Consider the following 24,738-nt stretch of genomic DNA (forward strand, 5'->3'; position numbering starts at 1 on the left):
TGCCTCCAGATTAACCTCCGCCAGCACTCCCCAGTGTAGCAGAAGTACCGGCTGCGCACCCGGAAGCACTCTGGGTGTCCCTGGTCTTCTTCCCCCCAGCACTTCTGGGTGTGGCGGAAGTGCTGAGGGCCAGGGCTCCATAGGCATTGGGGCGCCCCCTGGCGGTGACCACGGGCTCCTATAGGGTTGAGCTTCTAAACTTTGTTCCCGTGGTCCCCAAAGCCACCAGGGCGGTCGCCCCTAACTGGTCTGGGGGAGATGTAAGCCCTCCTCCGGTCCTCTTGGGTGTCCCGGGTGGGTACCACCCCCAGCCTCCTGTGACAGGAGATAGTGAATCAGGAAGTGCAATGGTCTAGCAAGGAGGAAGTAAGGACAGCTATGAAGAGGATGAAGAATGAAAAGGCCGTTGGTCCAGATGACATACCTATGTAAGCATGGAGTTGTTCAGGAAAGATGGCAGTGGAATTTTTAACCAGATTATTCATTGGAATCTTGGAAAGTGAAAGGATGCCTGAGGAGTGGAAAAGAAGTGTACTGGTACCGATTTTTAAGAATATGGAGGATGTGCAGATCTGTAGTAACTACAGGGGGATAAAATTGATGAGCCACAGCATGAAGTTGTGGGAAAGAATAGTGGAAGCTTGGTTATGAAGTGAGGTGATGCTTAGTGAGCAGCAGTATGGTTTCATGCCAGGAAAGAGCACCACAGATGCAATGTTTGCTCTGAGGGTGTTGATTTAGAAGTATAGAGAAGGCCAGAAGGAGTTGCATTGTGTTTTTGGACCTGGAGAAAGCATATGACAGGGTGCCTCAGGAGGAGATGTGGCATTGTATGAGGAAGTCGGGAGTGACAGAGAAGTATGTAAGAGTTGTACAGGAAATGTACGAGGGAAGTGTGACAGTGGTGAAGTCTGCGGTAGGAGTGATGGATGCGTTAAAAATGGAGGTGAGATTACATCAGGGATCAGCTCTGAGCCCTTTCTTATTTACAATGGTGATGGACAGGTTGACAGATGAGATTAGACAGGAGTCCCCGTGGACTATGATGTTTGCTGATGACATTGTGATATGTAGCGATACTAGGGAGCAGGTTGAGGAGATGCTGGAGAGGTGGAGATATGCTCTAGAGGGGAGAGAAATTAATATCAGTAGGTATAAGACAGAATACATGTCTCAAAATAAGAGGTCAGTGGAATGGTGGCACTGACTGGAAAACAGGAGACAGAGCTGAAGGTAGCAGAGTGCTAAGATTTGCAAATCATCTTGTTATCTTTTGGACAGGATTGGTTTTGCTCTGGTGATCTGGTGAAAAAGTCCAAATGGGTAAATACTTTGGTGCGAGTGGGGCAGAGTTTAGCACTGCTACATCCAAGCCCGCCCAAGTAACAGTCTGTGTAAAGTTAATATGTTCTTTCCATATCTGCTTGAATTTTCTGTGTTAAAAGAGCTGTTTGCTATGTTAACTGACAACTCTCAAGTATCCTACCCTACAAAGTACCAGTGTTACATCAAAAATTAGATGCTGCCTTTTAACCAGTGTTGCCAGAAGAGGCCCTATCTCACCAGAACCATACAAAGGCCTTGAATATTGCCAGACAGTGATGGCATGGACACTTTTTATAGTAAATTCTTAAAGCAAGCTACGTGACAGATTCCTCACTATATCTATAGCATCAGCAGCTACTTCAGAACTGATTCCAAAGATCTCAGATTTCCTCAGGCTCCCCATCAGAAAGACAGGTTTGTGTCAACACTAAAAACACTCCATTAACATTCTGCTTTTTCACTTGTACTGTTGTCCAAATGATTGAATTTCTTTTCATTTACTCATAGTTTTACCATGAAATTCACAGTGCATGGCATATACCATTCAGTATATTGCAGTAGACTAGTTTAGCAGTAAAACAAAGTCCCAGGCATCTTGTCAAACAGAGGTAGCTCTAGTCCAGGAGTTTTGCTAAGATTCTTGCGGTTTTTTGTTCCAGCCTAATTTCTCCATTATGGTAATAGATATGCTCATGGGCCAATTTGTGGGTATGTATCACTGTCTTTTACATTTCACAAGTTCAAGGGAACAGCTCACTTAATGAAATAAAAACCCTTTGGGATCTGTACAAATGCCAGTTAATCAGAACTTTTAAGTAATTAAAATCTAAATTGTAATGAAAACCAGAAGACTCACTAGTCCTGGAGGGCTTTAGTAGACCATCTTTGCTCTGAAGCCTAGGTGATTAATCAGGAGAGGCTAAATGTCTGAGGCTTTCTGCTTTTAATTCCACCTGAATAATCCAATTTACTTAACTATTTAATTAATTGGGAATCTGTATCTCACTTGTGCAAACCTCAAAATGTTTACAACCGAAAACAGAAAAAAAAGCTGTGCAGTGATGAAAAAAGAAATGCCTGATGCATGCTGTGGAGCGAATAACAAGATCAGTTCAGTTAACCGAGAGTGCAAGGTAGAAGATTTAGACATTTTTAACATTTAACGAGGTGAAGAAGGTTCTCCTGTACAAGACCTTGGGTACCTTGATGCATTGAACTGTTAGTGTAATATTGTGGTCCATGTCATTGTAGAGAGCAGATGGATCTTTGGTAGCTCAGTGGTCACGTACATACAGTATACTCTGAGGAGGATAGTGTTGCATGGGCTTTAAAGACCATCAGTTCAATCCCACCGTTAACTTGTTTTGGATATCTGGTTAAGTCACTTAACCTGCCTGTGCTACTGCGGTAAAAAATATGCATGTTTCCTCAGAACCTGAACAGCAACTTGGGATGGGGGTTACTTCAGAAAGGTGCTATATAAAATAAAAGCAGTTTGAAAAATATATGTCATTACAGTAAAAAGACAACTATGCTATCAAGTGTCTCATAATTGCTTCTAGAACTGCACTAATATTCTGACTAAGAATGTGCCATACCTCAAAGTAGGACATGAGAAGTAATTATGAAGCCTTCCACTCCCTCTTCCAACAGAAATAGTAGGAGGCTACGTTTGAGAATGAATGACATTACGATTTATAGCACCCCTTGCCACAAATTGGTACTCATAATGATGTTTTCATACTAACACTCAGACTGCACTACAATGATAATTATAATATATACAGTAATAGGAGAAGAACAAGAAGAAGAAGCACAAGAATGAAAAAATATTAAGGTAAGATATTGTGCTAAACTGCATGTAATTATTATTATTTTGCAACAACATCAAGAATAATACTGTAATCAGCAACAAGATGAAAATACTCGGAAACAAAATACTGAATGATAAGACAGCATGGTAATGGACATGTTTATTTAAAAATGACTGATTCATAGCTGTACTTTCAGAAGAATCACCTTCCTGCTGTTATGGCCACAGGAAGTGCCTTGTAAAGTAACATTTACTGACACTAACTATGCCTATAAGCTGCATTCATGCTTCCTGTGTTCCCTATCATTTTCCAGAGTTGCATGCTGTGTTCCTCTCCCTGATCCCCTCTTATCTTAAAGTGTAACATGAATATTCCAGGGGTTTGTGGAATGCAGAGCTCAGCGTACCTGTGTGACATTTCACTGTCAATGACCCATCCATCCCCGCTTATCTTCAGTGTAATATGCTGGCTTCTACAATACGGTTTACATCCATGACCCTCTGTCTGTTAATACTGTGATACTGTGATTACTTACCCACAGTTGGGGAAATGATCTTTATGAGTGTGCAGGTAAACAAACAATTTACATGAATACAGTTTGTTTTAACATTACCTCAAGTGGAGTGGTGGGGAGATATATAAATCTGTATATTTCCTTCCCTATTGTAAGAGTTATCAAAATTTGGGCCAAAATTCAACATTTGTTTGTAAAATACCCACATCATCACGATTGCAAAACTAAATTTTCCCTGTGGCCAAAAATGTAACACTACCAGTACTTTATTTTTAGTTGAAAGCTCATGGCTTCTCTGCATAGCTGGAATCATCCCATAATGTACAAGATTTATTATGAATTTTATTTCATCTTTGTCAAATCAATATCTTTTTACTGGTTTTGTTTTTGTATATTTTGTATTGTTTTTGTTCACTGTGAATCATTACTTTTTATTGTTTTGTTATTTCTGTTTATTTATTATTAGTTAATTATGTGCTAACTTTTTCTCATGAGTTCCTCGTGCTTTGTGTGTGGTTTCCCAAGAGGCAGGACCACCCTGATGTCCTCCTTCTGGCTTTATATTCGAGACAGATCTAGGATTCAACTGCCAAGCATTTTATTTGGTCTGTAGGATCGTGAGCATTGTTATTTGTGTTGGACGTCCTGCTAATCGTTTCTCTTGCTTTGTCTAATGATTTTGGCTCTGGATTACATATTGAGACTTTGTTTATTTAGAATTACCTTTTGGGCAACTCCTTTTTGCCTGTTTATGGTATAGTGGGTGCGCGGCTAGGAAATTAGTGGCAATTTTTAAATAAATAATTGCGCCCTAAGAAGGTGCCAGCTCCAATCAGGTGCATGACTGTATTTTGCGATGTGCTTAATTGGGTAATTGGCTGACTGTGTTACATATACTGTATGTGTGGAGGTGGGTGAATCGGTCAGGCACCACAATGATTCTGCTGCAGAGGGAGTTGCTCCTCGTACCTTTACCCAATTAAGCAGAAGAGCATTAAGGAACCTGCCTTGGACAGAAAGGAAACAGATCAGAAGAAAGAGAAAGAAGAAAGGATGTTAAAGGAAGGGGAGAGAGAAGGCAGGAGGCGGAGAGAGTTGGTGCATGTGTGAGTGAGCAAGAGAGGAGGCAGGCAGCTGGCTGAAGAGTCCCTTGGGGAGCATGAGGCCAATGCTCAGGCTGAAGGGACACGCCACAAAAATCCAGGAAGGCAGTGGAAGTCGGGGAGGCTTGGATGGGGAGCCCTGCTGGAGCTACATGTATGCCCACAGGGCTGGACTGGGAGCCCTGCTGGTTGCCATGGAACAGTAGAGACCCAGACCTGAGGAAGAAGGATGGCTGTGCCTTTTGGTTGGGCGTCTTCTTTGCTGCATGGTCCCATTTCAGATTAGCAGAGAAGATGTTGATTTTGAAGAAGTGCACCGAGCTCTGAGTTTTAAAGAAGCTTCCTGCATCGTGTTTAAATGTTGGCTAGGCTCATCCCACGGGTACATTATCAGCAGCGGCAGGTTCAATAGGCTCCTGGCAGGACCCGATAGCATGGGGCCAACCCTCACCATCACACTCTTTAGGTCTGTGGAGCCTTGCTTTGTATTTTTTTTATTAATAAGTTCTTCTTTTTATAAAAGAAGGACTTACAAGACAAGGGTTACAATAAATCCTTCTACTTGTGGGTTTTTTTATATATTGTAGGACTTTTAAGTTTCTTTTGAAAGACTTCAACCTCTTTTGGGCCTGCTAGTGAAGCTAGGATTAAGCCCCACTGGGGTGAGGCCTCTCTGGGCAGGCAAAGGAGGCCTGGCCTGGCAAGTGAAGCTTTTTAGTGAAGCCTTTTGAATGTCTTACATCCCTGTTTTGCCATCTTTGTGTCTCCAGTTTCCAGCATTGTTCATTGTTGTCTTATAGCATTCAAAGCATTCCGTCTTTCCCAGGATGTGTTTGCCAATCTCTGCCTACATGCCATCTTTTGGCATATCCTGTTCATTTAGGACAGTCCACAAACTCTCTGAAATCCCAGAGAAGTTAGGAGTCATTTTCTAAATAATACATTTATAAAATACTTTCACTCCAACAACTATGAACAGCAGTACATTTGCATCCTATTGAGGTTTCTGAGCCAGTTAGGACTGTTTTCCTAGTCTAGGACACTTGATAAAATATAGACAGTGTAGTAGGATTAAACATTATAAGAAGCAGAGCTTGACAACATGGTAACTCAACATGTCTCGATTTCACATGTCCAAGGATTTTGGATTCTTCTCTGTTTATTCCAGTCAGAACCAGCATGGCCCATGTGTAAATTATTCCATTTTAATCAAGATGTCTTGGTTTTGATGAACACTGAACTTTTACAATAATGTATGCAATGAATTACCTATGGAGAATTCTGTCATTTAGGATATGCATATTTAAATAGCTGAATTGCATCTTACACACTGTGCTACTTTGTATTTCTAGTCGGTAACATCTAGAACTACCACTGTTATTGAGGTGATGTGAATGCATCACTATTTCATCATGCAGATTAAGGTAGCTGTGAGCCATGAAGCAATTCACAAAGCAATTCACTTCTCAAAGAATTTGTGCACTTTCTTAAAGGAAGAGACAATTTTTTTAGAAGCATAGCCTAGTAACAGGCAAAAGTCATAACCAAGAAGTCTAGTATCACTGCTGTTGAAGCCTAGAAACTAACCAAAAATTCATTTTGGAGTTTATATTTTATTTGTACTGTACATGCACCATAGAAGCCAATGAAAACACTGAATAGCTGCTTCTTCTTATTTGGTTCTATAATGGCTCATGACTTTTGAGAAAATAAATGCTTAATTCACATAACGCTTTTCACCTGGACTTTGAAGCTACCCAACAGCAAATGGCAGTGAGTAAGGGTTCAATGGTTCAGTAGGGTAGGGAGAATAACTCCAAAATACAACTTCAGAAAAGCAAGGGCAATTAAAAAGCGGGAGTGAAGGAGAGCCAGCGTCCGGAACATGTCAAAACAGCCGGATGACTTGGAGCTAAGATTTTCAATTGAATTATTAACTAGTCACTTGTGGGACTGGGGTGGGGGGTGGGGGTCTCTTCATTTCAATAAGCAGGTGGTTAAAATGACCTAATGAGTTCAGTATCGGCAGTAACAGTAATTTCAGCAGGTCAGCTTTTCCATGCCTATGTGATATAATGTATAGGGCTCATTATCTGTAATTTAAATAAGGTCATTTACCTTTTGAACTGATGAAGATAAATAAATAACTAAATTAAAAAAAACTCGAATGTTTTCATGACAAACCCTTGGTCATTTTGTTTTTTGCTTTTCATACAGCACACAAGCCATTGCAATGGAAAGAATAAGGAAGATTTGAAAAGAAATATATTGCACTTAAATTAGTTTGGACAGCATGACATCAGAGAGTAATTAAACTGGTTTGTGTTGGAATTCCGTTTCCATTTCTTGAGTTCAGGTTTGTAAAGATTTCGGAGCACCTGCGGCTTTCTGTGTGTGAAATATTTTCACTGGAAGAGATTCAAAAGTTTGCAATTTTTTTTAACGCAGAGGCAGCATTACGCCATTCTCCTCTGCTTAAAAAAAAAAAAAAAAAACCTGGGATTTAAACAAGTTCTCCTTCAAGATAGCAGGCAGATTTGCGGCAGAGAAGGGAAGTGGACTTTCTCATTCTGCGCAGACACACGTCGTGCGCACCTTCGCTCTTTCCGTGCTCAGCTCTTTTCACTATGGGACTGGCCGGCAAAGGAAAGGTCAGCGCAGCCAACTGGGGTCTTCACTCACCGGGCAATCTACGGATTTGCGCCTCTGTTTTATGTACGCTCGATCCACCTGCCAAACGCCTCGGGAGATTTCTTTCTCGTTGAACTTCACCGAGGGATCAGAGGATGAAAGTACTGACCCGACTCCCTTTTTTATTTGGGTGCTGGACTATTCTCTCTCTGGATGTGGCGACTAGACACTTAAACGCGCAAGATCTCTCAGACGGCAACAAAAAAGTCAGCCCTTCATTCGTCCGCTCCAACGGCGGACATGTGGCTAGGATCACTCCAATTAGGACTGAAGAGCTCACAAAAGCTGGTGGTATGGACTTGGGGAGAAGGGAAGCAGCCAGGTCATGGGTCACCCCATCGCCAATTAAGATGGGCACATCTGCTGCCCCCAGGTTAGTGGGGCATGCGACAAATAGCCGGAAGCCGGCTGCCTTGCTGAAAATGCCAGGAAAGAGCAAGATCCCCAAACACCCCCATGTGACCCCCCACGACTACATGCTGTCCCTGTATAAGACTCTGTCAGAAGCGGAGCGCGTGGGCTTCAACACCTCTGCGGCGCAGCAGGCTGGCTTAGCTAACACCATCACCAGTTTCGTGGAGAAAGGTCAAGGTGAGCAAGGCTGAAAAGGGCAGCATTAGTGGCGTGATGATTGGAGGACAAGAAGAAGGTTCCCTGCATGTCTTAAAAAAAAAAAAAAGTTAGCACAATTACCAAAGATATATGAAACGTAACCCAGATAGCGGTAAACTTGTAAGAAAAGGCTTTAAGGAAAAAGGGAGTAATAATGAATTATAAAGTAGAGGAAAAGCGACTAGTGAGAAGGTAAAATTTAAATAACAGAAAAGACAGAAGGCAAGATTTGAGGTTTTAGCACTAAAAAATATAATTGTAATAGAAAAGTCATATGCGAATAACGCAATAAGGCTATATGGAAAAATAATAGTAACGAGCGCTTAAATGTTTGACACGTTTGTCCATTCATTAGCTTATCCACTAATCCGTTTAGTGTTGCGGAAAGCGAATGTGGTGTATCCGCAGTACCTGAAGCAAGGCTTGAACATGAGGGCTCCGGTCCTTCATCGAACACAGTTCGACGTTTCCTTAACTTAAACCCGAGTAACTAGAAGAGAACTCGTGCAGATAATTAAAGAGTGTGTGCAAACTCCATACAGACCGCGTGTGCGCGGGACTGGCACACAGGAGCGGCGCTAATCTCTACGCCACCATGCCGCCCTTGGTTGACTTTGGTTGGTCTACGCTAGAAAAATTTTAAAGCAAAACTACGAAATATATTTCAGAGAAAGCAGTCGAAATACACACATAGATGTTTTCAGCTACTCATGACTTTCATAATACAGTATGAACTATTTAAAGTTTTACCCCTTATGTTTGGTTTCTTTTTTTCTCCGAATACTATTTTGTTTCATTATTTCAAGAAAGTGCACTCTTAAAAATTAGAGTGTCAAAGTGGTTATTAAGAGCGATGCCATACGGGAATATTTTTTTCTCCCAAAAGAACCATTCACTGGACGGTTCCAGAAAGAACTTTTATTTGTTTAGATTAATAGCAGGCTCCATAAGTAAATACTGTATCTATATATAGATCGGCGTTTCTCAACCTTTAAGTATTTGCAACCCAAGTTTTCATAACAGTTTTAATCGCGCGCCCCTAACGTTTTTTTTTTGAAAGGAGCTCACTAATACCAATTTGTTCTTTTTTAATTAAATTAATGATATATCATAGATGCATATTTTATTATACCTACTTAACTTTTATCGACATTTATATAACTCTATATTTATTTTTCTAGTATCAGAATGTAGTTTAAGTTAATTTATTTTGGTTTCAATAGATGTATTTTTCATATTTTCGATTCTTGTTTTCTTTTTTTCACATCTTCGCCCCCCGTTTTGTTACTTCACGTCCCCCTAGGGGGGCCCGCCCCACAGTTTGAGAACCACTGATATAGATGATAACAAATTTGTGAAATACCAATGAGTTCCTGATTTCGAAGTTACTCTTGTTGCGTACAGTAACACAGGCACAGTAAAGGTTTTCTTGATTTGTTGTATCCTGCTAGGTGGCTTATTGTACATTAAAGAGTTCTTTTTTTTTGTCCTCGAATTCGGAACTCTTTAAAAGTCTAAAGCATCAATTTCATATACAAAGAACCGTTCCCAGAATTAAATGTTTTTTGTTAATCAATGCTTCAACAGGGATCACACAACCGAGTAAAGTGCAATTTAAAACCGTGGTTTTTAAGAGTGTGTGAGTTATGCCAAGTGGCGGCTCTTATCTGTGAGAGAATGGCGCTTGGTGCTTAATTGGTTTTTGTCCGGCTTTGTTCTTATCTTGTACCTGATGTTGCCAATGCCATCTGGAAACAAACCATTCTAAATTAAGAGATATGGAAAATAGATGGATGGATTAAAATTTACGCTTTTTTCAAAATGTAAAATGAATCTATCTATCTATCTATCTATCTATCTATCTATCTATCTATCTATCTATCTATCTATCTATCTATCTATCTATCTATCTATCTATCTATCTATCTATCTAATAACATAGTAATGTATGGGTTAAAGAGTAAACCATTTCATGGTTAAGATAGTTCGCATGCGAGTGTTCTGCGCATTTGTCGTCATTAAACTTTTCTTCTCTGAAAGGTCCTCGACTAGAGTTTAGACTTTAGATCTTTATCGGTGGATAAATGCGTTTATAGATTTATAAGATATTTATTGTCAGGTGGGGTGATGAATGGATGTGAAGCTTTTCAAACTCTCTTAATCCAAACAAGGGTCACAAGGGAAGAAGCCTATCCAGCTGCAAAAGTAAATAACGGTGAGAAGTTCTTTAAAGCATCTCGAATAAATTAATAGGCTGCGGCATACGAAGCTAAAAATTGGTATGTATGGTTGACATTGACAATTTTATTCACATTTGTAGTACATTAAGGTAGCTCGTTTGTCTCGGAGATTAGACATATTGGTATATATTTCAGCCTTACAAAGTGGAGGTTCAGATTCGTTCCCGGGCTCCTTGTGACTGCGCCGTCAGTGGTGACATTCTTTCGGTGTATGGTAATTAGCACAGGTGCTATCTGAGTGGAACTCTTCCGTATTTCTGCTGCTATTATTATTATTATTATTATTATTATTATTATTATTATTATTATTATTATGTGTTTTCTTTCTGTCGTGAGCATGTGGCAGGAAACAGCCATCAATGACACATCAGTATATCACAGGTCTCAGTAATCCATACGGTCAACACATAGATAGATAGATAGATAGATAGATAGATAGATAGATAGATAGATAGATAGATAGATAGATAGATAGATAGATAGATAGAAAACTTTAAATAATAGAATATAAAAATATAAAAAGAAAGTCCAAAACAAAAAGAAAATCAGCATATCCCATACAACTAAAAAATAAGACTATATTATTTCCATATCATTTGTACATATCTTAAAAAAGTGTGGTTCAGCCTGAATTAAACTCAGATTAAGAACTTGATTTCAAATATATTCATCTGTTATATCCAGAAGAAACTAAATCTAATAACTCTGGGCTACAGTTGACACTAATTTGCTGCTTTTGCTTAATCTACTGTATGTATACAATGTGGGTAAAAATGTTATTTTTTGTATGATATCTCTGAGATGATATTGTGAATTTTTGGTTTTCTTACAATATTTGTTTCTGTTTTATTGCTTTATATTAATTCATTTTTATTCAATGACATGGGGAAACGAAGGTCATACTTGCCAGTGACAAAGCCTCCAGAGCAGGACCATGACTGGTATGGACCTGAACCTCTCTGTTTCTCTCATTTACTTTTTTGTTTTGTTGTTTCCTTCCCACACAGAAGAACGTATACCTCTGATAAGAAAACAAAAATATAATTTTGACATCAGTGCCTTGGAAAAAGATGGACTGCTTGGGGCTGAACTGCGCATTCTCCGCAAGCGACCATCTGACCCGAGAAAAGCCCACCCTTTCGGCAGCATATTTCTGTTGAAGCTATTCACCTGCCCAACTGCCAAACAGCCAGCGGTGCTCCTGGAATCTCGGAGTCTCGACCTCCTTGATACCCCCAAATGGGAAGTTTTTGATATCTGGAAGCTCTTTCGGACTTTTAAGAGCCTGGCACATTTATGCTTTGAGCTGGAGGTATACGAAAGAGGTCGGCCAGCGGACTTGAGAGCCTTGGGATTCAACAGAATTGGCCGCCAGGTTAAAGAGAAGGCTGTTTTTGTGGTTTTCGGCCGTACCAAAAAGAGAGACTTATTTTTTAATGAGATTAAGGCCAGGTCTGGTCAAGATGACAAAACAGTTTATGAATACTTATTCAACCAGAGACGAAAACGCAGGGCTCCTCTCTCCTCTCGCCAGGGGAAGAGGCAGATGAAACCAAAGCCTCGGTGTAACAGAAAACCCCTTCATGTGAACTTTAAGGATATGGGCTGGGATGACTGGATTATTGCCCCCTTGGAATATGAGGCCTATCACTGTGAAGGAGTTTGTGACTTCCCCTTGCGCTCACATTTGGAGCCTACAAATCACGCTATTATTCAGACTCTGATGAACTCCATGGACCCTGAATCCACCCCACCCACTTGCTGTGTGCCCACTCGCCTCAGTCCCATAAGCATCCTCTATATAGATTCAGCAAATAATGTGGTATACAAGCAGTATGAAGACATGGTGGTGGAGTCCTGTGGCTGCAGGTAACAGAACTGGTCCTTCAGCATGCCTCCAAACCAAGTGCTGACCAGCAAAGAAGAAATGGGCAGAACTGAGTACAGAGGTCTTTGGAGTCTTCATGAAAGGACACCGCGTACTGCTGAGCGGATGTCCAACAGCCCTCAATGGAGAGGTAGTAAATAACACAGCAGCCAAATCTCTGGATTAGCACCTTGGCTCACCATGACAGCCATTGTGTTTGTCTGTTAAGACTTCTACCCACACAGAGGAAGTGATCTCCTGGAGGTCAGCAGCCTTTTAAAAAGCTGCACTGTCACTCATGCCAGACTTGTTCTAATTCACAAGACTGTAAATAAGGCAAGTCAGGCTGGCATGTGCATTTGATTTCTGCATCCAGCGGCAACAGGAGATCACCGTGTTGTGCAGCTATGACCAGTATTCACACAAAGCTTTGATGACCACCCCATCCTCATTTTTGTGAGTCTTCCAAGCAGAAGATGCAAGGAACTTTACCTGGGTGGGCTCTATATAGTGAACATTATTTGGATGCAAGTAGACACAAATATTTTAGAAACACTTTATGTATTCTAGGAGATGCAAACTTGAGAATTCACTGTGTATATAATGTATTTATACATGTTTGAAATAAATGGTTTAATATTTTAATGCAGAATCTTATGTAGGCTGTTATTTTCATTCTAAACAACTCCTAAATAATTTTGCTGGTTTGGACTGTCCAAGTCCATCACATGGCTCAAGCAGATGGTCAAATGGCAGTCTTTTGGTGCGATGGGTAGCGTTGCCTGTTGAACTCCCATTATGTTGCTTTCTGGTTCCTGTCTATGCAGTAATGACATGTTTGATGTATGTTCTTCCATTTTGTTCAGTTGGCCATAAGACTTAATCTTTCATTCAACAGCTCCAAGGATTAGATTTGTATGATTCTGTATAACTGTGGGAGATCTATCTGCCCCTACCCCATAACTTATACACCTGATCCAAGGTAGGGTATCTCCATTGTGTGATATAACTTACTGTGAAACTGCATAGCATAATGGTGTAACCTCCACCTTTCTCTTGTCCTGCTTTTATGCTCTATGATATGATGAATGATTCCCTTATGCCACTCATTTTTCCAAGTGAGGGTCACAAAGGTAACAGAAAGAGCAAGGCTGACTAGGCCTACTTCTCTCCTGAGATCATCTTCAGCTGCTCTTTGGGTATTTCCAGGTACTTTTAGGCAAGAATGTTCAGAGTCTCCCTCCAGTGGCCTGATCCCAGCAAAACATCCATGGGAGCTTCTCAGATGGTCTTCTCATGACTATGTAGTGGTATGTCTACATATTTTCTGCACATGCCTCTCACCTGAATGACACTGAACCATGACCCAACACTTTGTCTGGTGTGTGATGAACCCACATGATAATGCATGATATCTTCAGGCTGCGTACAATTGGTGTCAGCCAAGTGCTCAACTACAAGCAGGTATTACTTATCCAGAAGAGTTCATTATTTTTATTCGAACCATGAAGGGAGTTGTTTTTGGATTGTCTTTGTCTGTCTACTCTGTTTAAACCAGCTTGTAGAGTACTATGCTCCCAGTAACTTAAGAATGTCAGAGACCTATAAACTCTATTACAGAAGGATCTTGATCCTATGGTACGGTCTCCACACTGTCTTTGTAAATCTCAAACTTAAATTGCTCTCCTCTATTACAAATTCTGCAGTAATTCCTCTTCCCTTATCCTGTAACTCTCTGAGGTGCCCCATGTCATATTCATGTCACATACTCTACCACAGTTCTCTCAGTTCCATTGCATTATTGTGGCTCAATGCTGATCTTTTCATTGCTCTTTAATCTTAGAACTTTATAACAGATAACAGGTTAATGTAAATCATTTCTTTTTATAACAAGTTTAACAGAGGAAGGACTATTAATTTTCTTTCTATCCTTAGAAGTGCAGTGTGTACTGCTCTATTATATGTAACTCACCATCATGTGTATACTGTTGGTGCGTTGTGATGTCTCAGGCCATAAAAGGCGTCCATTGCACTCCTACAGTATACTTTCCATTGTTTGCATCACTGTCCTTAATTATGTTCTGAACTGCTTCTGCCCTGAGAAATTTTAAAACAATTCTGAAAGTGCTGTGATTTATTACAACCTTTCAAACACTTTAATGAATCTCTTGAAGACACAAATTTAAGATGCAAGATGACTGGTTGAAGTCCATTCGACAACAATTTAAGGATAATGCTCGCAGTTTTATGCTGTGCCCTGCATACATGCCAGGTCAGTTGTGAGTGTGACTGATGGATGATGCCCTGTCCAGGTACTATTCCTGCCCTGCACCCTGTGCTTACTGGGATTGGCTCCAGCTGTCCTATGACCTTGTTCAGGGTAAGGTTGCTTGTTAAAATTAATTAATAATTTGGCTTAATTCAATCAGCCTGTGAAAAAATGCATGTTTCACTAGAATATATAATCGTGCAAAACTGCTGACTTATTCCTGGATCTGTAATCATGATCTTATACTCTCTTTTGTGCTATTTTAGCTAAATAGGCAGGAAGAGATTCCTATCAATTCCAATGGCAAATCACTGCCAGCTTCCAACATCAACTGAAGGGAACATGGCTTTAGTCTCAAAGACTTCCATCCACCTTAATGACAATGTAGTGACATTGTCAGACCCTCTGCAACAAGCTTCTAAAATTAATCTTAGTACTGCAAACAGAAGACAGAAACAGGATATATGGTAACAAGAGTCTGAGAAGAAAGGAGCAGCTACAGCTTAGGAAAGAAGTGAGAACACTGAAGAGCAATGAAGGAAGCAAGATTTTTTTTACTATAGAGGGTTCTGAAACAAGCAATGAGATGGACAGCTGGATTATTTCCTTATTCTTGTAAATAAAGCACTGTTTGGGTTGGAAGTTAACTTCTAGTACAATATACTACAGTATAATATAATATCAGTGGCTAGCACTGCTGCCTCATGGACGCAGTTTCCTAGGTGTGAATCCTGAACCCCATTATTGTTCATGTAGACTCTACACATATCTTCCTGTGTGTTCGTGGGTTTCCCTCTTAGTACTCCAGGTTTCCTCTCATATTCCCCAAAGATGTTCAGGTTAGGAAAAGTGGTGATTGAAATTTTGCCCTGTTTCAGTATAGATGATGTGCATGAATTGGCTCATGGACTGTTGCATTGTCCAGAGTTGTTTGCTGCATTGCATATTACTGCTGGGATAGGCTCCAACTTCCTGAGACTCTGAACTGGAGTTAGGCTTGTAGCATCCAGATCCTATATAAGGCAGAAACCAGCTCTCTGTGGAGCATTGGTTCATTACAAAAGTACACTCATGTGTGCACCCTTGTTCCTAGTCAGTTTGGAGTCACTAATTAACCAAACTTTCACATGTTTGAGATTTATGAGGAAAACTGGAGTGTCTAGAAAAAAAAAACTTAGCAGGTCAGTGGAGGAAAATAAAAAAATCCGTGACTAGGCTGAACTTGAACCCAGTCTCCTGAATTTGGGATGCAGTACTGCAAGCCACTGTGTTCCCATCATATCATATCATATCATATGATTATCCTGTTTAATTCAGAGTGCTTGAGTTTGAAGCCCCAACCTATACTACAGCAGTTAGCACAAGGAAGGTCCTACACATACGTACTATGTCATTTCACAATGGCCAACTCACCTGTCCTGTGCTTCTTTTATCAACTGTGCCTACTTGCCTCCCTTAACTCTTTCAGGGCTGATGTCGACTTTTGTCGAAATTCAGAGGTAAAGGATGGTAATCAGCTGAACTGTGACAAAACTCACCCTTACGTTTATATTTGACTCTCTTTGCTAGAAGTAAATTTAAGTAGCTTAGCTGATTTAACCTCGATTCCCTGCATGAGTAGCGAAGAGCAAAGATCCTCTAAAATGGCATTGACATCTAGCGAGAGACACTCCATGGGCATTTTACATATTATCACTGAATCGGACTCTGACTTGTCGGATTGGGAATTTGATACAAGTGATCAAAAGACGGACATCAAAAACAAAAGTGAGGTACCAGCATCACCTGATCAGTCCCCAGTTGATCGTGGTGTTGAACACGTTTGTGTAGCTGATATACCTACAGCAGTGTTCACCTGGGAGAACCACCACTTATGATGACAAGAGGCACTACCCATATTGTGTCACACTGCTACTGCCACTGCTGCCCAGCGGTTGTGTGAAGACAGCCAGGCAGCCGGCCCACCGTGTTTTCCTGCAGGCCATCGGGGTGCCACTGCCGCCAGAATTGCTGAACATGCACTAACAGCAGCCACAGCACGTAGCAACTGACGTTTTATGTTAAAACCATTGCTTTGTGTGCTTTTCAGAAAACTGAATTTTTTGGAAAAAATATTCAGCCCTCAAAGAGTTAATATAATATAATATAATATAATATAATATAATATAATATAATATAATATAATATATGGTGGTGCAAAAGCGCCGGTGCCCCGTGGTAAAGAACCCAGGTTTGTGTCTCGGGTCTTCCCTGCATGGAATTTTCATGTTCTCCCCATGACTTTGAAGGTTTCCTAAAGGTGCACTGGTTTCCTCACACTGTCCAAAGACATTGTGTGTTGCTGGGGTGTGTGTGTGTTCATCCAGCGATGCACTGGTCCCCTCGTCAGGGTTTGTTCCTGCCTTGCAACAACTATGCTAGATGGGGATGCTGAATTTTCACATTCTCCTTATTTCTCTTTTTATTTTTTATTTTTTTGAGTACTCTTTTTTTCCTATCAAGTAAACTTCTAGAGCAGACTTTAAACCATTTGAACTGCTAGCGCTCATGCTCTTCTCCTCATGACATGCTCAGGGTGACACTCGTCTTTAATGATACTCTCAACATTCATAAACCAAGTGGAAGATTTGCCATTCCATTCCAGAATGAACACTCTTCCTGCCTAGAGTGATGCCCAAATTACTTCTCATGGTTCTCATCCTTGTGAACCGTCCCTCTCACCTGCGCCCTCTCACTCTCACAATGCCTGCAGCAGTTCCTGTCTGGATTTGAAACAACAGAGCCCTTTCTGCTCCACTCAGGTGTCTGTGAAGTGAGGCTGGACTCCAGTGTTTTAGCAGAAACAGGAACTGCTTGCTGGATTAGATTTCGTTGTCACTATTAGCAGATCCACAATGTGGCAGTGTGTCAATCTAAATCATGCAGCACCACATCAAGAGCTCTAGACGTCGAGTTTTGAGTTTCAGTGCATAATGTGAAACATACGAGGGGGGTAGTGACTGGTGTTCCGATAAACTGTATTTAATAACCAGCAATGAATCTGAGCCTAGAAATAGACAAGAAGACCTACTGACCGATTAAGCCACATTTTATATGCCTACCACTTTTCCACATGTTCAAGGTAATAGGAGACTGAAGTGAGGTTAATCAGCCTCACTATACTACTGCTACTGCAGTGGATTCCGAAAGTATTCAGATCCCTCCATTTTCTATGCACTTTATTGTGTTGTAGATTTAATTTTAAATGGATGCATTTGTCAATTTTACTGATAAATCTACATTCAATAACCCATAACAACAAACAACAAAACATCCATGCATCCAAAGGGCAACTCTACAATAACCTAAGGCAGAAGTTGGCATGGCACTGCCTAACTTTCAGTTTCATTGCTGGCTGGCAAATATACAAGCTATAAAGACCCAGACATCGACACAAATCGTTGAACATACAAAAGCCTGGTCTGCAATAGAAATAAAATCTTGCAGTACTACTTTATATCCCCTGCTCTGTTCCCCAGTCAATACAAATTACTGTCAATACACCAATTGAACCAATGTAGGAAGCACTTTAATACTGACAAGCTTTTATCTGCACCTGTACATGACAACCACCTTTTTCTCACCCTCTCAAACATACATAGTTAATGTTTGGAAAACGTCTGGGATTAAAACATTTAGAGACCTGTACATTGTTAATATTTTTCCATCCAATTAAGTTTTGAATTTAACTTCTCATAAATACAATTCTTCCACTACTTTCAAGCTAGAAACTTTGCTAAACTTAACCATCCTAATTTTCCTCACTTTCCACAGATTTCTATTCCAGAAAAATATTGATCACTCTTAAAGACTCAGATAGCATCTCCACAAATTATAAAAACACTTTAAAGCCCCTTCCTTTCAAAGATCCCAGGGTACAATGGGGAAAGGATCTTTCACTTACAGTAATATATCAGAAAAGGAGTGGAAGGCAGCCGTGCACAGAATATACTCGAGCTCCATATACACAAAGTACTCAATCATTCAAGTTAGAATTTTCTATGGTGCACATTTATCTCAATTAAAACTACCTAAAATAAATGCTTCCAGGACAATATTCAACCTGTGAATGTTGTAATCTATCTCCAGCCTCCCCAGGCCACATGTTCTGGGCATGCACCTAATTAACAACATTTTGGACTAAAATCTGAATGCCTGTGATGATGCGGGCTCCACGTCATGCTCCCATCTCCGTTTTTGAGAGCTGTTGAACCTGACACTGTCTGCAATGTCACCGGATGAGCTGATCAGTGAAGGCACAACAAAGCAAGGGGATGGTGCATAAAGGTGCTTTTATTTAAAAATAATCAAAACAAATAAATAGTGCAGTGCTTCAAATAAATAAATAATTCAATAAAACCAGTGAAAAGATGGAGGTTAAAATCCCTTAAATAAATCCATATAAACGAGGTTAAAAACAATGGCTGGAAGCAGTCTTTTAAAACACAAAGCACATTCTTCTACTGACGAGTCCCTTGCTTCTCCCATCCAGGCTATGTACCAGGGGAGTCATCCTACCTGCAGCTGACCTTCTCTGCCTTCTGGTCTGGTTGCCTTTCGGTCTCTGGCTCCATCTGATCAAGACTTAGGTTCCCCAATGGCCATGGTGCTCATGTTGGGGTTCACTTTCCTAAGCCTTCCTGGTTCCTGCTACCTACCGTGGTAGCCAACCGCCTTCTGGGTCACTCCAGCTCCCTGATCGGTCAGCTGGAGCGACTGCTTTCTTCAGCCCCACCGAGTCTTGGCCAAACACCCTTTCCAGGGGGCTGTCCCTCCAGCTGCCTGCCAAACCACCAGCGAGTCTGCTCCCGATCACTCGCTCTCTCAATCTTGCGCCGGCTTTCTCCTTCCTGACGCCTTCTTCTACCTTAACCTCCGTTCACTTTCTTTTTCTCACCCTGTCACTCCACACTCACACTCCTATTATATATAATGGGGACGTGGCTCAGGTGTGGCAATTAGCAGCTCCCAGCATCAATTACGGATGCAGACGACTCCTCACCTGTGCACTTAAGTGAGGACCGCCCGCATTGCGAATTCACCCGGGAACCTGCTCCGGCCACACTACCACACACCCTCTATAAGTGGCGATTATCTATTTAAAACTGGCCTATTCATCTAAGCTGTGGACCCGCTATACTACAATGCCTTTCACACAGCCTTGGTGTCACAATCTCTCCTAACGCATTAACAGCTGCGTTTGGTGTACTCCCAGATGGGCTTACAGTGCAGAAGGACAAACAAACTATAATTGCTTTTACCTCATTACTAGCATTTAGACTTAATCTTGCTCTGGAAGAATCCCACCCCACCTCTTTTAAGTCAGTGGGTAACTGATATTCTATACTATTCCATCCATCCATTATCCAACCCGCTGAATCCGAACACAGGGTCACGGGGGCTGCTGGAACTCTATACTATTGGAAATTGAAAAAATCAGATTCTCACTTAGCGGACATTTTCAACACTTTTTTAAAATTTGGCAAGATCTAAGCAATAAAATTTATAGAGTAAGCTTCTATATCAGGGGAAATGATACTCTTCCTTCTTTTTTGCATCAAAGATTTGCTTTGTTGGCTGGCTCTCCCCTTTATCCTTAGGGCGGGGGTTGAATTTTGGTTTTGTTAAACTTGATTTATTTATATGGATTATTATTTGCTTCTAATTAAAGTCAGGAAAATAAAAAAAGTAAATGCAAACAAAATATCCACATCATTTTAACATCTTGTGTATCCACTTATCATGCTTATCTAAACTCTGTTTGCTGTTCTATGTCATATAGTGATGCAACAGGTAAAATAACAAAGATTTAATGCAGACAGGCGATTCTCAAACGTGTGGCGCTCAGTGACTGCAGTGGTCTTCATGTATGTGCCTGTCTGTCTCTAGTGTCGCAGAGCTGATTACAACATGCACATTAATTATTAAGCTTCAGTCACCTTGTGCTATCCTGAACAAATTTAGCTTTTGATTTTCTCTCACCGTCATATTTTTAGTTCAGTATCTTTTGTTGTCTCTCTGAAACTCCACCAACAGTTTAAAATGCTCAGACTGGAGGAATTAGGGGTGTATGTTTTTGCAAGATTTTGCTACTATTCACTACCCACTTTTTAACGAGTTGTCCCCAGTTGTCTATTCTCATTTGAGAATCACATCTGGCCCCACAAGACTAGCCCAAAGTAGTTTACAAATCATAGAAGCTATAGATTCAGTATTGTGGCAGAACATTTCTGGTCTGCATCTGCAAAAAGCAAACACGTCACAAACTTTTACAGACACATACATGCTACTTCAAGCTCTTCTTAATTTCTAAACAGTTATGGTGACCAGTCATCTTCTTCCCACTCTATGACCCTGATCAAGTCACATAACTGGCCATTGCACACATTGTTAGAGCATGTATCTAGTTACAAGTTTACTGTTATAAATATTTTTTATTAAGGGACAATGTTTATCTTTATCTGCTTATTAAACTCATCAGTTTATTCATTTTTACTAGCTTTAAGTTTAACTCCATTGGCCATGCTCTCTTTCTCAGGGGTGGGGGTTGATTTGTTTTCAATCCTATTTTTTGTAAAAATTGATCTATTTGTATGGAATGATTACAATAAAATCAATAAAATTAAAAAAAAAACAAAAAAAAAAACAAGACAATGTTTAAATAGCTGTGGTGGGTTGGCACCCTGCCCAGGATTGTTTCCTGCCTTGTGCCCTGTGTTGGCTGGGATTGGCTCCAGCAGACCCCCATGACCCTGTGTTCGGATTCAGCGGGTTAGAAAATGGATGGATGGATGGATGGATGGATGTTTAAATAGACACTTATTCTTGACGACCCAAAAATACATGTACTGAATAACAAAGGCACATTATTAAAGATGACTAGACATGGACCACCTTAGAGTCAGTCAAACAACTGCGCATGTTATTTGAGCCTCTCCAGATAATGGCATGCTTATTGAACATTTCATAAATGAGCACATGGGCAGTTAGTACAGTGTTGGGACATTTTTAACTTTATGAAGATGTCTTCTTAAAATGTGCCCTTTCCTTGATAGTGCAATCAATGAAAGATACTCCAAGAGGCATAGCAGCACAATGGGCGCCTGTCTGTGTGCACCTGTTCATGGTTAGCAGGATTTAGAGGTTTACTGTAACCATCTGTAGGTCTCAAGTATGGCGGAGTAGAAAGAGATCCCCTGACAGCCTCCCCATACACACCATCCTGTCTGGATTAATCCCAAGAGGCTTCACTTCCATTCTCGACTCCCTGTTCTGGGCTCCAATTCATGTATTGTGAGCTGGAGCTGCTCCTTGGGGTTTACTGGCATGGTCCCAGCACACAAATGAGCTACACTTGTGCTCGTATTGGACCTTTTAAATATAATACAGGTATGTTTCGTTAACTTTTATTGCATTTGGCTGGAGCGTGAAATTTAAGCTGAGAGGGTAAACAGAGCGCTATGCCATTTCAAACAATGCTCGCCCGTTGGTAGTGAAGTAAGTGCCTAAGTGCCAGGTACACAATGATGTCATTTCCTACATAAAGCAAGCTCTGCCATGCTTTAGATGCAGTGACCCCTTCCAGAGGACCAGCTCCACGGGACAGGGCAGCTGCCACAGAATAGACAACAGCTAACAATAACAGCTTTTTGATGCAAACTGGATTTGTTCCAGTTTAAACAGGCTTAGGTCTTATGTCCCATGTATAGCCATGGGGGCTACTGCTGCTCGGTAGCCCTCTTGTAACAGCTCAAGAGATTGCCCAAAATGTCTATGACTTTAAGCACCAAATCTCTAGCAACAGGACCCTCATGGCATAAGAGTTGTCTCCCACATATTAACATTTCAGAAGAAGGGCAGCAGACACATGTGTGATCTGTGGCAAGCCCAAAGTTAGACGATAGTTTTCTCCAAATAAATAAAATCAAGTATTGTCTGCAAAGGTATGCTGGAAGCCACTCTTGGAACTAGTGCTGGGGTCAGTGATCACATGTGAGAGCCTAGTGGCCAGATAACCAATGGAAAACAGTCAAATAGCCTGGAAAAGTCATGTAGAGCAGTCATGGAGGCTCACTATCTGTAAGATGGTCGGACATGCAAGTGGAAATGTCTCTGTATTCTGTTCATATAACAATACTATACTCCTACTTTTTGGGCAAAGGTCATGGGTGGGACAGGTCTACATTCTCTAGACCAGGGGTGTCAAACTCCGGGCCTGGAGGACCACTGTGGCTGCAGGTTTTTATTCTAACCCTTTTCCTATTCAGTGATCAGTTTTCACTGCTAATTAACTTCTTTACCCTTCATTTTAATGGCCCTGTTTTAAGGATTCAGTACTCTGAATTTATTCCTTTCTTCATTAAGTGACAGCCCAACAGAAATGAGATGTGAAACGAGCAAACAAATGACCAGTTAAACTGGGATTTCAAACTCCAATTTCACTCCAACCAATTTTTTAATGAGAAGCTGATTCTTGCTGTTAATTAAACCCTTTATTTAATTCCATGGCTGATTGCTGCTCTCATTCTGCCATAACAGACAGTGCCATAGCAGACATTTCCACACCTGTTGATTTTTCTGTTTTTTCTAAGAACACTGTCAAAATGTTTTGGTGACCTGAGAGATCACCCTTACAGAGACCACCACCTGTCTTTATTTTCAGATATTGTGTGATGGGCACAGGTGAGCTGGTCATGTGGTGGCTTGTTTTGAGTCTCATTATTGTTTGGCTGCTAATTAAGGAAAAAGAGACAACTAAGGGGCCTGAGTCAAGTTAATTAAAACTAAGGCAAAAGAAGATAATTAGCAGCAAAAAATGGTCACTAATGAAGAAGATGGTTAGAATGAAAACCTGCAGCCACTGCGGCCCTCCAGGACAGGAGTTCAACACCCGTGCCCTAGACCTTCACAATGAACTCTCGCTCTTGGAGAGTAGAACACGGTCTGAGGCTTCATGTGGGAGTGTTTTCTCTCTCTAAGTCTGTTTTTCTAAAGTCCTGCAACATTTTAACCTGTCATTGGCCCAGCCCATCCATCCATCCATCCTCTTCCGCTTATCCGAGATCAGGTTGCGGGGGCAGCAGCTTGAGCAGAGATGCCCAGACTTCCCTCTCCATGGCCACTTCTACTAGCTCTCCCAGGGGAATCCTGAGGCGTTCCCAGGCCAGGCGAGAGCCATATTCCTCCAGCGTGTCCTGGGTCTTCCCCGGGACCTCCTCCCAGTTACATGTGCCCGGAACACCTCACCAGGGAGGCGTCCAGGAGGCATCCTGATCAGATGCCCAAGCCATCTCATCTGACTCCTCTTGATGTGGAGGAGCAGTGGCTCTGGTGTGAGATCTTCCCGAATGACCGAGCTTCTTACCCTATCTTTAAGGGAAAGCCCAGAAACCCATTTCAGCCTCTTGTATTCGTGATCTCGTTCTACCCACAGCTCATGACTATAGGTGAGGGTAGGAACGTAAATCAACCGGTAAATTGAGCGCATTGCCTTTCGGCTCAACTCCTTTTTCACCACGACAGACCAATGCAGAGCCCGTATCACTGCAGACACCGCACCGATCCATCTGTCGATCTCCCACTCCATTCTTCCCTCACTCGTGAACAAGACCCCGAGAAACTTGAACTCCTCCACTTGGGGCAGGATCTCACTCCCAACCCTAAGAGGGCACTCCACCTTTTTCCGGCTGAGGACCGTAGTCTCGTATTTGGAGGTGCTGATTCCCATCCCAGCTGCTTCACACTCAGCTGCGAACCGATCCAGTGTTTCTCACCGGAAACGGGTTCGACTTACTGCCGGCACCAAGCTCTGACCCCAGTTGTATGGGGACCGAACAGCCCTTATGAGGGGGTCCGGGACCCCATACTTTTGGAGCACCCCCACAGGATTTCCCGAGGGACACGGTTGAATGCCTTTTCAAGTACACAAAACACATGTAGACTGGTTGGGCAAACTCCCATGCACCCTCCAGGACCCTACCAAGGGTGTGGAGCTGGTCCACTGTTCTGTGACTAGGCTGAAAACCACACTGTTCCTCCTGAATCCGAGGTTCAACTATCTGATGGGAATTCCTCTCCAGGACCCCCAAAAAGACTTTTCCAGGGAGGCTGAGGAGTGTGATCCCTCTGTAGTTGGAACACACCCTCCGGTCCCCTTTCTTAATGATGGGGACCACCACCCTGGTCTGCCAATCCAGATGCACTGTCCCCAATGTCCATGCAATGTTGCAGAGGCCTGTCAATCAAGACGCTCCTACAACATCC

At 41.5% G+C, this 24,738-nt stretch overlaps 1 protein-coding gene across 1 annotated transcript; it reads left to right on the top strand.

Annotated features, from left to right (window-relative positions):
- Window positions 1-7,264: 7,264 nt before the first annotated feature.
- On the top strand, window positions 7,265-12,812 carry gdf5 (growth differentiation factor 5). The gene is made up of 2 exons (XM_028810608.2): window positions 7,265-8,039; window positions 11,308-12,812. Exons 1-2 carry the CDS (start codon window positions 7,544-7,546, stop codon window positions 12,171-12,173), a joined length of 1,362 nt encoding a protein of 453 aa, XP_028666441.1. The 5' UTR covers window positions 7,265-7,543; the 3' UTR covers window positions 12,174-12,812.
- Window positions 12,813-24,738: the final 11,926 nt, after the last annotated feature.

Source organism: Erpetoichthys calabaricus, chromosome 10, assembly GCF_900747795.2.
Source record: "Erpetoichthys calabaricus chromosome 10, fErpCal1.3, whole genome shotgun sequence".
NCBI lineage: Eukaryota > Metazoa > Chordata > Cladistia > Polypteriformes > Polypteridae > Erpetoichthys > Erpetoichthys calabaricus.

Excerpts from the sequence above, each read along its gene's own strand:
- gdf5 (XM_028810608.2), top strand. The coding sequence starts at position 7,544 with ATGAAAGTACTGACCCGACTCCCTTTTTTATTTGGGTGCTGGACTATT. Across the intron at positions 8,040-11,307 it reads TTTCGTGGAGAAAGGTCAAG|AAGAACGTATACCTCTGATA; the intron begins GTGAGCAAGGCT and ends CTTCCCACACAG.